The 15,151-nt window shown below is 44.2% G+C and overlaps 1 protein-coding gene across 11 annotated transcripts in view; it reads right to left on the bottom strand.

Moving 5' to 3' along the window:
• Nucleotides 1-10,845: 10,845 nt before the first annotated feature.
• CADPS (calcium dependent secretion activator) overlaps nucleotides 10,846-15,151 on the bottom strand; it is a 434,736-nt gene continuing 430,430 nt past the window's right edge. For 9 of the 11 annotated variants that reach the window (XM_081160526.1, XM_081160532.1, XM_081160524.1 and 6 more), the window contains one exon: nucleotides 10,846-12,074. In XM_081160526.1, coding sequence (XP_081016652.1) covers nucleotides 11,895-12,074 — 180 coding nt within the window. In that variant the 3' untranslated portion in view covers nucleotides 10,846-11,894. The remainder of the gene's footprint in view (nucleotides 12,075-15,151) is intronic. The other 2 variants (XM_081160531.1, XM_081160525.1) reach the window with 1 other exon arrangement.

The following is a 15,151-nucleotide window of genomic DNA, read 5'->3' as shown; positions in this document are numbered from 1 at the left end:
CAAATCTCTCACCATGCCTAGAAGAATCAGAAGCTCCAGTGGAAGGAAGTGCTAGAGATGAAAAGAGGGGTCTTGCCCACACGACACAACCAGGAGAGAAGGCACCAAGTCATTTACTCACAGGAGCTAGGTTTTCATGCTGGATGTGAGCTTCTCCACCCAGGGAACTGCAAGCTTTTCATTACCTCTCTGATTTCTACTGATCACTGATGATTAAAAAATACCCAAGCCTTATTATGAGTTTTGAACACACACAGAGTTCAGCATAGTATAATGAACCCGCATATCATCACCTGGCCCCAATAAGATCAATCCATGGCCAATTCTAATTCCTCTGCATTCCCATCTCCTCCCCCTGCATATTATTTTAAAGCAAGTCCCAGGCATAATATTTTTACCTATAAATAAGTACCATCATCTAAAATATTAACAATAACTCATTAACATCTTCAAATAGCCCGTCAGTGTTCACATTTCCAATTTCCTTATGAATGTTCTGATTTAAAATAATCCTTTGTTTAAATTATGGCCTAAGTCAAGTCCATATATTACGATTGGTTGTTATGCCTTTACCTCTGTTAATTTATAGGTTTCTTTCCCTCTCTCTTTTTTCCCTTGTAATTTCTTTTTTTTTTTTTTTTTTTTAATAAAATATATCTTTATTGACTTCAGAGAGAGGAAAAGAGAGGGAGAGAGAGAGATAGAAACATCAATGATGAGAGAGTCATTAATCGGCTACAGCCCGCAACCCGGGCATGTGCCCTGACCGGGAATCGAACCTCGATCGCCTGGATCCTAGGTTGTTGCTCAACCGCTGAGCCACACCCGGCTGGGCTGTAATTTATTTCTTGAAAAAAAATTAGGTGTTGTGTTTTTTTTTTTTGTCCTGTGGACTTTTCTACAGTCTGCATTTTGCTGACAGCATCACTGTGGTGCCGGCAATTTAAAACACTTCTTAAGATGCTGCCCTTCTTTCTGCCACTCCTTCTTGAACATTCCTTTGAGAGTAAACTGTGCTCCTAAGCCCCTGGGCCCTGGACTCCTGGAGGGCAGGAGCCCCTCCTGCTCAGCTTTGGAGCCTGCTGTCCACACACCACCTGGACAGCAAGCACGCTTGGCTTGTTGGACGAATCAAAGGGCTGAAAGAATCGTGCTCTCTTGTTTATGTTCCTACTATAGCGATCGGGCAGACTCACTTTTCACCCTCTCTGGTTCTGGAATGCAGGCTCTAATTCTTGCTCATATTTAAAAAGGTATCTAGTTTTTAACTGAAGAGAAGGAAGCCATCCCAGGCTTTTCCTTGGATATTGAAAAGATATTTATTTTAATTCCAGAATAAAGATTTCCTACAGAGCTGCTCACTCCCACCCACACCTCCATCAGTCCCTCGGGGCTGGAAGCAGAGGCTGTACAAGGTAATACTCTGTGTATGAGAGCTCGCCTGGGGAATGGAAGACGAGCCCTAGCAAGTAAACCTCTGTCCCCCTGTTACATTAAATTGGAGCACATGCTCATTTAACATAGTTCAATGTGGAAAGTATCCTCGTTTGATTTATGTTTGCAGATTAGATTAAAGTCTCCCCTAGAGAACATGAAGGAATAAATAAATTAATATTGATCATTTAGGAGGTTATTAGTAGATCAGAGTTTTGTGTTTCTCCATTCAGTGACTTTTGGATGCAGTAATGATAATTGCTGACGCTGAGTCCAAGCAACACAATACAGCGTGCAGTGAGAATCAAGTCTCCCTTCCTCCCTAAATCTCTAGTCTGTTCTCCCAGAGGCAACCACTGTTACTGGTTTCCTTCTATGTGCCAGGCCCTGTGAGCTTAGGAATTACTATCGATTATTAGCATTCCATTAACCATGTGACCCTGTAAAGCAGGCGGACCCGTTACCCCCATCTTCACGTGGGATAAAGGAGTCTGGGTGGGTGTTAGTGGGTCGCCTAAGGCCGCGTGTTTAGTGAGTGGCAGCGAGCCGGCGCAGGGCCCCACACCATCGCTCTGAACCATTTTCTCATCCTGTCTAGAAACACAAAGTATGACCGACTAATATCCTCAAACAGTCAACTGTGGACTGTCATTTGTCAAACTGACTTTCTTTCAAGAAGTTGAAAGTGTATAGCTCACAGGGGTTCATATAAAAAAGGAAAATACACTGTCCCCATTTTATAGGTAAGAATATCAGGAAGTGACAATGGATAAAGCAAGGAGTAGGGTGGGGAAGTGAAAGATGAAGAGCTCTAGCTAAGGCTCTCAACCTTCTCTGCCTCTGTCTCTGTCTCTGTCTCTGCCTCTGTCTCTGTCTCTGTCTCTCTCTCATACACCATGGACCCCTTTGATAGTCTGGTGAGACCGTAGACCTCTTCTCAGAAAAATGCCTTTAAATGTATGAGATAAAATATGTATGATTCCAAAGTAGACCAATCATATTGATTTACAGTTATCAAAATCTTAACAGCTTCTGAGTCCCTCCTACATCACTCACTGCTCTTGGCTGCCAACAACAGAAACAGACAGCAGATCAGTAGCTCACAGACTCTACCGCAGGCTGGGAAACAGGCTCAGTCAGGGACCAAGAGGCAAGGGACGTGAGGCAAAGTCAAAGGAGCCACAGGGCCACCTCTGCTTGGGCTGCTGCTGCTGGGCGCACGGCCCTGCCACTGGATGCCCCTGGAATGTCCTCTAATGCTGGCGGGCCTCAGGTCCTTCTCCTGAGTCAAAGTTCTGAGCTAGAGCATCTGTTCATTAGCCACATTCTAGCTGTCAGGGCAGGAGGAAGAAATATCCTTTCCCCTTCCATTTCCATGGATTTTGGATTTGGAGTCTGGGAAAGCAAAACGACAAATGTCTTTTTAACTTCTTGAAAATGTGTATATATATATATACAAACACACACATGCATACAGATAGATTTGCTTACTATTTAAAAAAAAAAATTTAAAGGCTGGTCTGCCCTTGATTTTTTTAAAAGACTCAACAATGTATCTTGGACACTTTGCAGTATCAGCATATATACATCTACTGTATTCTTTCCCCAGGTCCACTATGTTCCATTGTAGTGAAGGCTGGAGTTTATTTCACTACTCTTGGGGGCTTCTGAGTCTAGCCTGGTGAGGCGACATTCCTGGCATAAGCAATGACACTTCTGTCTTGCTGTCCTCAGGCCCACGTGGACCACAGTCTCTGCCCCGGGATGCAGAGGGTGATTATACAGAGGCTGTTGGTACTGTACCCACTCCCCTGGGCCTTGCCACCTCCCTGCAACTGGTGCTGATTTCCCCACTGCTTTCTCGAGCTTATTTGCCCAAGGACTTTCTATAAGGACCAGAGTTTTCTTTGTCCACCTGCCCCGCAGGCCTGAAGTGCTAGAGAATTACCTTCCCTGCCTTCACCTCTCAGCCACCCTCAACCAATGATGAGAAGGGTTTGGCTATAAATACCCCAGCTCTTTCACCTCTCGGGAGGGCTAACTCCAAAACATATGTTCTAGCCTGGCTCCCATTTCTCTAGAGTGCTCAGTCTCTGGCTACCCGCAGTGGCTGCCTTCCCTTCCCAACCTCCCTTCCCCATCCTCTGTTTGTGTTTCCTGGGGTTATACCTCCCAAGAAAACTGTTTGCATTAGAATCCTTGTCTCAGGGTCTGTTTCTAGGGAACCCAAATTAAGGCAGTGATGATGAAGAGGAGACATGGGAAATTCACTTATTCATGAGTTCATTTCTTCAATGATTATTGACTGAGATCCACATGAAAGGAGAGTACGCATACATGTAGACCCGGAGACAAATTCTTCTTGTCCAAGGCACAACAGCAAATGGTAAAAAAGAAATTGGGTGTCAAGAATATCTTGCTCAACACATTGCTGCCCAACGGACAGCCGAGCGTGAGTTAGTTTGTGGGAAGAGGTGGAAGAAGAAGAGTGGGTGACAGAACCCAGCCTCTAAGGATAGCGACTTAGCCATGCCTGTGATCTGTTCAGAGCCTGAATCATGCCACAGGTTCTTAAGAGCTTAAGAAATTAATGGTAAAATATTAGCTAACATTTACTGAGCATCTAGGTTTTTGTTTTGTTTTTTAAAATCACTTTATATGTATTAACACATTTAATCATGATGGTAACCCAATGAGTTTATAACAATAGGTCATGCTTAGGGTATTACTCTGGCTATTTCTATTTTACAGATGAGAAAACTGAGGCCTAGGGAGATTAAGTAATTTGGCCAAGGTTGGATGGCTAGTGATTCCCACTGATTGTCTGAAATCTGCACCAAGATCGGCCTGACTGTAGAACCTGTGCTCTCAGTTTTCAGCTTCTATCCGTCCTGCTATACCTGTCACCCAGTGGTCACAGTCCTGCGGTCCCTGCTTTCACCTTTCCTTGAATATTTAACTAGAGCGGTTTGAGCCTCCATTCTTTGTAACAACAGGATCTAGGTACCTTCTGTCTCAGGAATCATCTTTCTCTAATATAGTTGGGGGAAGTGGGCATGTGTTTCACATCCACTCCTGGGTCAGTCCCTAGTTCTGCCTCTGCCCTCTGTTCCCTATGTGGAAGGCTTTTCCATGGGACACACACCTCCTTTCCTTGAATTCTCCAAAGGAATATTAACCCAAGGCTGTGTGTATAGCAGCCTTATCACGCAGGTATAATGGTGGCAGAGGCAGATGCAACGAAACTTTGTTTCCTTACAGTGGAAGGATGAATCCCAATGACAGGGATGTTAAAAGAAAGTTTTGTCTTAGAATCAATGAAGTATAAGAATTGATTTGACTACAAGTTGGAAGAGAAATGTATCAGAGATGGCTTTACTTGCTGTCAACGCAGAAAGAAACCCATTTCCTTGATTCAGAGATCATTAGTCTACGTTAATGTCTCCAGAATTATTTCATCAGAACTATTCTGAGTTTTGGAGAGAAACTCATTGCCTCACCCTGCCAAAAATCATTTCAGAGGAGTTCAACTTTCCATATCATGCAACTAGAGATGGTTGTTTAATTGAGCATCCTCTGAAGAGTTGAACTTTCCAAGTACATTGCAATGTCAATATTCTCCATATGCTCTGGAGTTTTTAGTCTATAATCCTGATCTTTGATTTTTTTTTTTTGAAGGGTACTTTTTATTCAAAATGAAATTAATTACAGAAAAGAACATGGGAGGAATTTATTGTGTTCAAAACCCTGTTTCGGGAGGTATTGGAGTAGACTGAGTGAGGTACATGGTTTAGTTGTCCCATTCACAACAATCTAGTGACATTAAGCCCTGGCTGGTGTGGCTTAGTTGGTTGACTGTCATCCCATGCACTGAAAGGTGGCTGGTTCAATTCCCGGTCAGGGCACGTGCCTCGGTTGCGGATTCAGTCCTTGGTGAGGGCGGGGCGGGGCGCACAGGGGAGGCAACCTATCGGTGTTTCTCTCTCAGATCGATGTTTCTCTCTCTCTCCCTCTCTCTCTAAGGCAATAAAAATATATTAAAAATATAGAGTGACATTAAAATTTGAAACCTAGTCATAGCTTCCACATACACTGTACTTTTCTAGGCACCAAATACCACTAGTATTTGTCTTCTTTAGGTCGCCTTTGATTTTCTTTTAAGCACATTCCAAATTTTCCAACACTTTCTCTGAAATCGGTGCTGTCTTCATTTCCATGCTTCCTGCCTGAAGATTTAAGCAAAGCCTTGTTTATTCATTGCAATTGTGTTCGCCAGCCAGGAAACAAGCCAACTTGCTTCTGATGGACGGAGGGAAATTTGCCAACCTAACTGTGTTTACAGTTGCTTTTTGCTATCGTGCTATCAATTCTTAGGAAATAAGAAGAAAATCTTATTTGTGTACTTCTTCGGCCGACTGCTGCCTTCACATCCCTTATCTGGCAGTTGTGCGGCTTGACTGCGATCATTTCGTGCCGCTGGCTGGTGGCTGTGGTTACCTGTTGGGCCGCGTTTCTCCGCCCTCCAGCTGTCCTCAGGGTCGAGAGCTCTGCTGGAAGGTCGCGAGACCACTGGCCCTTTTCTCGGGTTTTGCTTAGTTACGACAAACGCCGATTTACAGCTTTAGATGAAACGCAGTTTCATGAGAAGGAAAACAGATGATAATTTTAGCATTTAGATAAAGAAACAAAACAATCTTGAATAAAAGATGAATATTGATTTTTGAAATTTCATTTACCAGGACTTGCAGCATTGTGCATAATTTGATTTTATTTCAGATTTCTTAATCATGTGCTGATGGAAATTGGCCATGAAGAACACACTTATTTTGGAGTTTAAAATTTAAGTAAAATGAACTTATTAGAATTTATGCCGAAACAATAATGGTACAACCCTTGTTGGTTGGCTGATTTCCTAAAATTCTCATAGAAACCCAAATTCATGGTGGCATGACTGTTTATGCCTGCATTGGAAATTCAGGTCGTGTGAGTGAGAGGTGGACAGTTTTTCTAAAGCTGTTGAGATTCTCCATCTCATTTAGTGGTGGTGCTTTATCGAAAGAGTAGACTGCAATAAACTTAGTTCATGCTTTCTTGGTCTCGATCATACTCAGGTGTGCCTCTTTGATGTTCACCCATTCAATTCAAACATTTATTGAGTGCCTACTACATCCAAGGCATCGGATTGGCATACACAAATGAATACATAGTCCCCGACCTCAAGAAGCTGGCAGTCCAGCGGGAGACAGATACCTAAACAGGTAATTATAATACAGTGCAGTTGACGGTCATTGAATTTGGGAGGGGGGCGGTTTCAGAAATTCTTTAGTCACACATCTCACACGGTCTCTTGGGTCACTCTCACAGATGCTCATTTCCTCCATTGTGTTTCAATCCAACCTACATTTCATCCTGGATTCTCAGTTTACCTTACTTTGTTCTTGTTTCTTTGACCAGAAAAATCTCCTTAAATATAGCACAACCATTAAAAGCAGTACGGAAAATCTATATGTGCTGACATGAAAATGATTTTACATGGATAAATGAAAAATATGGTTTGCCTTTGTGCACTGAGGATGAATCCCATTTGTGAAAATACATTAAAAAATATAAATACATAAAATATATAAGTATATCCAACTGGATATTGGATGGTGGAGATATATATATATATATATATACACACACACTTGTATGTGATTTGAACATATGTGGAAGAATATGTGCCCATCTGTTTGCAATGGCTACTTTGGGGAAATGGGTTGGGGAAGGAAGAGGTTTCAACTTTTTATTTCATATAATTCTTCTCTATTTGATTTTTTTAACTTAAAAAATGTCTTTAAATATTTCTTAAAAATAAAAATACTGGTTAGCTCTCTATTATTCAGACAGACAAACCCAAACTAAGTGAAACGGAATGTCCTCCACTGAACCCTTAATCCACCTTTCCCACCCTAATCTTTCCCAACCCCCTGTACAAATCTCCTCTAACACACTGAGCGTATTCATTAATGGCTTAAGTCAACATGTATTTGTCGAGTGTTTACTAGGTGCACTGGGAATGTCTCAAAGAAGAACACAGCCTTACCTCTCTCTGCTTTAGTTTATATGCTTTCCTGTCCTGTGTGCTCTTCCATGCCCACCTCCTCCAGGAAGCCTTCCTTTCTTCTCCCTCCTCTGAATCTTATAGTATTTAATCTAGTGTAATCTTTTGAAGAGTCATATTACCTAGACTAAATGCTCTAAGAGGATAGTAATCAGATCATCTAAAAGTTTTTGTACTGTTAGCTTTCACGTATTAACCGTATACTTACTGAATACAATAAACACAGAGCAGGGAAGCCTCCTGAATGGGCGGAGTGCTGCATAGAACATGCAGTGATGCAAAGGCCCATGAGGGAAACAATGAAAGACAAGCAGAGTGTTATGAGGATGTATACCAGGCACATGGACGCTGACCTGAGGGTGGGGCTTGGAAAGGCTTCCCGGGGCAGTCACAGTTAGCTGGGTTTGAAGGATGAGATGCGGTGCTTAGCGGGAGGGTCGCAGGTGGGAAGGACCAAGGTGTGCAGGGGGAAGTGAAAGATGGGCTGGATGCTGAAACCTAGAGCGAGAGGAGCAGCAACAGAGGGAGCTGGAGGGAGGGGTGGAAATCACATTGTATATGGCCGTGCCCACTGCCTCAAAGACCTTGGGCTTCATTCTCTGAGCAAGGGGAGCCATTGGGTGCTTTCAGCTGCAGGAGGGACAGGTCACACTTGCCCTTTAGAAAGGTCCTGCTGGCTGATGAGAGACAGCGGGTTAGAGAGAGCCTGGCTGTTTCCAGCAGTGCTGATCAGTCCATAGTCAACCGCTGGGCACTGACTGTTAATATAGCGCATGCTGTTCCGTCAGGTTAACATCTCCCTCAGCATCTCTATTCCTATGGCCTCTTCTCTACCAGTCCTCGAATAGCTCTACCATTTTCCTCTTAAAAAAGGGAAGCCCTGGCCAGTGTGGCTCAGTTGGTTGGACTGTCGTCCCAGGGAGCATCAAAGGGTCTCAGGTTTGATTCCAGGTCAGGGCACATACCCAGGTTGCGGGTTCCATCCCCAGTTGGGGTGTGTATGGGAGGCAACTGGTAGATGTTTCTCTCTCTCTTTTACCTTCTCCCTTCCTCTCTCTCTAAAATAACAAAAAAGGGAGGGGGCGAGAGACATGAATTTCCCAAGAGAGACTACCCAGATTGTCCATACATATGTTAAAAAGCAATCAACTCCATCTTTGTAATCAGTGAACTACAATTATACACCACTACACCACTTACCAGATGATAAAAAGTAAAAAGAGAGGCAATACCTAGTGTTGCCAGGACTTTGCTACCCTGCTGCTGGTGAGAGTATAACTCTGTTTACCTCCATGGAAAACTGGCAGTGCCTCCTAAAAATGAACATGCCTTTACCCCATCACCCAACAATTGCCTCAAAGACATGCACGAGGAAATTCATGGCAGCGTTACTCATAATAGCCCCAAACTGAAAAACAGCAACACGTTTTAACATGGATAAATAAAACTTGTGGTATCGTCATACTTTGGGATACTATAGAGCAGTGAAAAGAAATGAACCACAGCTACACCAACAATCTAATGTAGAGCAAAAAGCAGCCAGACACTAGAGAATATACACTGTGGTTCCAATTATTAAGGGTTCAATCGATGCTGTTCGAGATCAGGATGGTGGTTACCTCTGGAGAGTAGGGAGGGGGCAGAGGGTGGGAAAGGGCCCGGGCGTGGGTATGTCTGGGGTGTTCATTACATTCTGTTTCTTGACCTGGTGCTTGTTCCATGAGTGTGTTCTCTTTGTGATAAATCATTGAGCTGTACGCTTAGGATTTGGGCACTCTTCTATATGGGTATTGTATTTTAATGAAAAAACAATAAAAAGGAAAGAATACAAAACTTAAGATTCTGTCCCAAAGGAATAAAAAAGAAAATCAAGATATCAAAACCTCCTCCTTCTCAGCTTTGAGAGTGTGTCAAGGAGAACCTTGACTTACCTTGGCCAGTTCTTTCTCTCTGGTCTCTTCTGATGTCACCTCCTCTCCACAGCCCCCTCCAGGACCACTACCCAGGCCCCTCACTCTTCCTCGCTGTTAGGCTGCTGGAGAGTCTCCTGTTGAAGGAATTTTTTTTAAACTTTGGTTTTGGAGACAGTTTTTATGACTTGCTTCTCTTTTTGTTAGTTATCTGACTACTCAATTAGCTCTCTTCTAGAGTTCCTGAAGGTTTTTTTTTCTTTATCCAACTTTTATACACTAGGAAGATAGAGCCTCTTTACTTTGCACATTGTTAATTGTTTGTATTGTTGCAGGAACTATGTCTTAATTTGCAACTCAGAACATAATTAATACAAATAAATTTATAAAAATTTTACCCCCTTGACTTAACTTGGTACTACTGGGCCAAGATTCTTCCCACTTGAATGAGGTGTCCCCACCCTTCGCGTTTCCAGGCCTGTGCTGGAATCTCTGGATTCACGTTTCTATAGGGAGCTGTGTCACGATTGGGCAACTCACCTTCCCTTTCTGACACTGATGCTCTCATTTACAATCAGGATAATAAAAGTCCTCTCCTTTCAAGGATGTTGTGACATTTAAATGAGGAAATACATGCAGAATGCCTGGCATAGGAGAGCTGCTCAACAAATGGGAGCTATTCTTATAATCCCACTAAGGGCAGGAGGTGCTGGTGATTTGCACCTGCAGATTAAATAAGAGTGGCACGTGCTATTCAGAGGGGTTGATCTGTAGAGAGCAAGTGGTGAGCACTGTACCCGGTCCTATTGGAAAAGTGGTCATTTCTCCTAAACCTCAGTCAGCCCAGGAAAGGGCAGCCTGATTTAGGGTCAGTCACAGATAAAACAGATCAGGCAACACCATGTTTGATTTCTCTCAAACCCAGGTGATTATACTGCTGACGAGGACTGGGGAACGAGAGGAGTGCTCCACATCTTAGAGAATCTTGTAAAATGCTTTAACAAATATATAAGAATCATATATAATTGGCACACGCTTTGTTTGAATGCAAACACTGCTGTTAAAGTGGTGCTTAAAAACAGTTTGTTGGCCTTCTCTTCGTACAGGAGAAACATTTCTCTCGTTTACACTACTCCCTTGCTTAGCAAACCCTTATTTATCCTATAATGCAAGTGTAATCTGCCCAACACGTCCAAACGCCCGCAGATTCTGAATTCGTGGAGGCTGAATTCACAAGGTTTCAGGCTGTCCCTCGTGAAGACGGGCTCAGAAAACTACGCGTCCTGCAGTTGCAAGAGCAGGCTCAGAAAATGACTCCTCCCTCCTCTCTCCACCTCTTCCTGCCTGTGTGTTTCAGTCCTGACTGTCACAGGAGACGGAGGCAAAAGACTCAAAAGTGTGCTCTTCGGACATTTGAATAGTTGTTTATTGAGAAGCCACAGTTTTTCACACGTTCATAACTGTAGGCTTTATATAAGGCAAAAGCAGGATGGATCCACTAGTTTACACAGAAAGAAATAGCTCTGCAGAGGACCCCAGGGTCGTGCAGTTACAGATCAAAATGCAATGTACATGACAGATATAAAAAACAGTGTGGAACAAAACCATTTAAGTTATGGTTACAGTCTACTGAAGGAAGTATCCATATCTTATTATAAACACATTTATAGTCTAGGCCTGTAATTTAAATATTCAGTTTTTTTACATACACGGTTATTGAAACGTAAAAGCAAAACGTAACATGTACTAGGATAGACTTGGACAGAAGACAGTCGCTCTGAACTGTGCTTGGTGGTAAGTCACGATGGGCTAACCTTTGCCACGGCAATCGAGAGGACCAACCCATGGGTACGTAGCCATCCTGTTCCGGCTAAACTATAAGGATAAGTGAAGGGACGGGTTTACAAGGACACCAGGGCTTCATTCTTTTGTTTTAGGGGGACAGAGAGAACCAAAAGTTGGTTGTCGGAGCCTAGCCTTTTGTTTCTCAAAAAACAGAGCAGACCTACGTGTCTCAGTTAAATTAATTGATTGTACTCCTTTAAATAACCGGCACCCACATACGTGAAACAGAGAAGTGAAAGTACTGGCGCTGGCCCTCGGTCCATCGACCGGCAACGCACACGCGCGTGAACGAGGCCTCAGCGTGGGCTCGCCGTGCTGGGCACAGGGACACGCCTAGCGGCTGGGCCGTGCTCTCGGTGAACATGTCTAAAGGATGCTGCTCCTATTGCTGTAAACATACGGACACGGGCCAGGAAAGGGCGGGCTGGAAGGTCGTTTGCTAATCTTGATACCACAGAGCTAAGATGGCAATTGTATTGGTAAACATCTCATGGGCGTGGTGATTGACAGAAAATTCCCTAATGGGGTAACTAACAGACTAAGGACATGCATTGATTACGGGGCCGGCCCCTCCGGACGCCAGGCCCGAGCCTTCTGGTCGCCTAGTCGTCCTCTTCGTCTTCTTCGTCACTGTCCTTCATGCTGATGCCCTGCAGGCCGCCTCCCTCGCTCACCGACGCGGTGGCCTCCTCCACGGTGAGCCGGTTCCGGATGGTCTCGTACGTCTTGCTGTTCAAGGTCGAGTCCAGGACCCCTTGCAATCGGAAGTCCCTGTAGGTTTTCTAGGGAGGGAAGAGACGCAGTGGTCAGGGCGGAGAGGGACGGGACAGGAGCGGGCGCGGGCCTGGGACAGGGGCGGCCAGCGGCCTGCGGGGCTCCACCCGCGGCCCGAGGGAAAGCACCGCGCCCACGCTGCACTGGCGCCCGCGCCGCGACTTGTGCCATGACAGCAAATGAGACACTGCGACAGGATAAACTATTAGATGAGACAAAGCAAAGAACATAAGCTTGTGTTTATTCAGTTCCATGAAGGGAAATGCTCCATAATTGTCTGGGCTCCTTTTTTTTGGTGTGTGTGGGGCCTGGTTCTTTCTCTTAGGCTATTATAATAGAGACAGTGTACGGGGCCATTAGCATACACACGGTGGCCCGAGCGATCGTGGTATTTTGCGGTTCTGGTGCTGCAGTCTGGTCTTTAGTATTTCTCAGGCTCGTAGCTGCACATCCCTCTGCCTCGCTCACGAGACAGACATATGCGTGTTGTGCGTGGAGCCTATTAGGCAGCAGCGATTGTGGGGAAGATGGAGCGCTGAAGCCTCGCCAGCACGTCGCAGGCACGCGACTCATTTCTCATCTCCTTGGGAAAGGAGCGCATCTCTTCCGTTCACAGCTTCAGGGTCTTGGGGAAGAAATCTGGCCCTTTTGCAAGATGCCCTGCTTGGTATTAGTGTGCCACAGACCCTTTCTTTGTTCCTTCAGGCAATTTCTCTCAGAGTTCCTTAGGTATCCCACGGACTGTTTTTCTAGAAATCCCTTAGGGCTAATTGAACATGACCAGAAGCATCTGGCCGTTGTCTACTTTGTAAAAAATTGTACTGAAAGAGGACTCTGTCTCTAGCTACAACTCTCCTCCCCACGCTGCATGTCATTTCAGCCACCGACTCTGCTGTTCGTTTCTCCTAGAGATGTGGAAAACTCTACGCCCCTCCCAGTGGGGTTTCTATGTTTTTGTAGTCCATCTAATACAGTCATAGTGTCACCAGTCACAAGGTCCACCCCTTTGGAAGGTCGTGTGTCGTAATGACTGCAGAGTTAACTGGTGAATGCAGTCCAGCTCACCACGTCCAGTCATTAGGATTACTGACAGGATGACTCCATGGCTACTTGGCCAGTTTACACCTGCTGTCCCTGCTATGATTTTTCATAGCACCTGACCCCCTTAAAAGCAATCTGGTCTTGACACTAAATTAAAAGGTCATCCTAATTATGGACCGAGATGCTAGCTCTCCTAGGTAGCTGCCTGGACTGCCTTCACCTCGAGGGGGAGGGCGAGGGGGTTGAATAAATGTAGGCACGGCGTATACCAGAGACCCAGGTATTAACTTGATTTATTTTGTACTTTTCAATCATTTGTTCTGCTGACACTTAGCATAACTTAATCGCTGCCAGAATATGATGGGGGAAAGGTCGGTAGAAAGCACTGGAGTGCTCTCCCCTTTATTGAGGGTCCAGAGCCGTGTGCCCTCCAGCTGGGCAGGGACTGGGCCTCGTTACTTTTCAATCCTTCATCTTGTGCTATAAAAGTAAGGGCTCAGCTAATATTTGTCCCATGTTGGATGGAAGAGGAAATGGTGCTGAGTAATGAATGACGGGAGGACTCCGTGGGGTGGGTGCAGAGGCAGGGACCAGAGCCCGTCGTCCTTGGGCGTTCGCCTCGGAGACCGTGGGTAACGTGCTTTGTGAAGAGGGGGTGGGTTCCAGCTCACGCCTCTGTGCCGAGGCTCCAGCTACGCTGGGCCCACTGTTGGCAAAAGTGAGGGGTTCCTGTGGCAGTGATGTCTCTGTGTCCCTTCCCTATGGCTCAAGTCTGAGTGGGTTTTTTGGGTTTTTTTTGGCAGAAGGCTAAGAATAAACCTCCTCTCTTTGACATTTTTTTCCTCAATAAATTATTGCTAATTCCAACATTCCCAACATAGACCTGGAGATATCAGTAATAGAAAGATATTTAAAAATATTAAAATTAATGCCTGATTTTCATGTCTATTCATTAGGGGGTTAAACAGAAATTCCCCCAAAGAATATTTATACCCAGAAAATGGAACTCAGGGAGTCAACCGGTAATGACCAGTGAGCTTGCTTTAAGGAACTGAGATAACAGAATGTGAACATTAGGTTGGGTCTGTGGTCCGAGTACATACGTTTCTTCCTTAAGATCCGCAGGACACCACTGCCTGTAACCTTCCCTGGGTGGACTCTTTGTGAGATCAAATGCAGATGATAATAATTCTCCTTAATTACACTCATCGGAGCAGTGATTGGTTTTAAGTCAGAGCTGGGTAGAGGAGCACCTTCAGTGAAATGGTGCTAATCTGAAGGAGACTAGGAAATGGGGTAGGGGGGTGAGGTGGGGGGACTTTCAGCAAACTTAAGAAATAGAAATTCAGCTACATTTTATTGTTAAAATATTTTAAAAGAGACTTTATGCTTTGAACAAGATTTTTGCATACACACGTTTTTGAACCTGCTATGGAGAAGCATCGAATGAAAACTGAAATGATCAAAAACGTATTTACCCCCTTCTGTGATCTTATTATTTCATGTAAACCATGAGATTTCACACTGAAATAATTATCATTAGTCCAAGGCGCACACGCAAGAACAGGGGAAAAGCTACTTTCAGGGTATGTTATCTCACCTTCGTGAGCCTTTACGTTGGGTTGTACACAGGCATTGTAAGAGAAACTACTTCAATTAACAACGACAACAATATTGCTTTGCATCCTGACAATGATCTTGGGACATATTTAGAGATAGCTGGAGGTAAATATTTCTATTAAATCAATTGTGGCAAACATTTATTTAATTAAACCATAAATAAAATTGGTAATTGGTGTGATTAGCACAGTGGTACCAAAAGCCAGCTTTTGAAAGTATAATGCAAAGGGAACAATGGCCCCTGCAGTATTTTTACATGGCAAATAGATAAAGTATTTTTACAGCCTTGCTAAAATGTCAGATTCCTCCCTATGAAATCTTCCTCCAATGTCTGAGAAACAAATTAACCGTGCATCCCCAAAATGATTTTACAGGTTTTTCTTGCCTGAGATACTGAGGTGGAAATCATCTCGTTTTACATGTA

Source organism: Miniopterus schreibersii (genome assembly GCF_964146895.1).
Source record: "Miniopterus schreibersii genome assembly, chromosome: 15".
Lineage (NCBI taxonomy): Eukaryota > Metazoa > Chordata > Mammalia > Chiroptera > Miniopteridae > Miniopterus > Miniopterus schreibersii.
The sequence above is the reverse complement of the archived record's forward strand: the minus strand, read 5'-3'. Positions and strand labels throughout refer to the sequence as shown.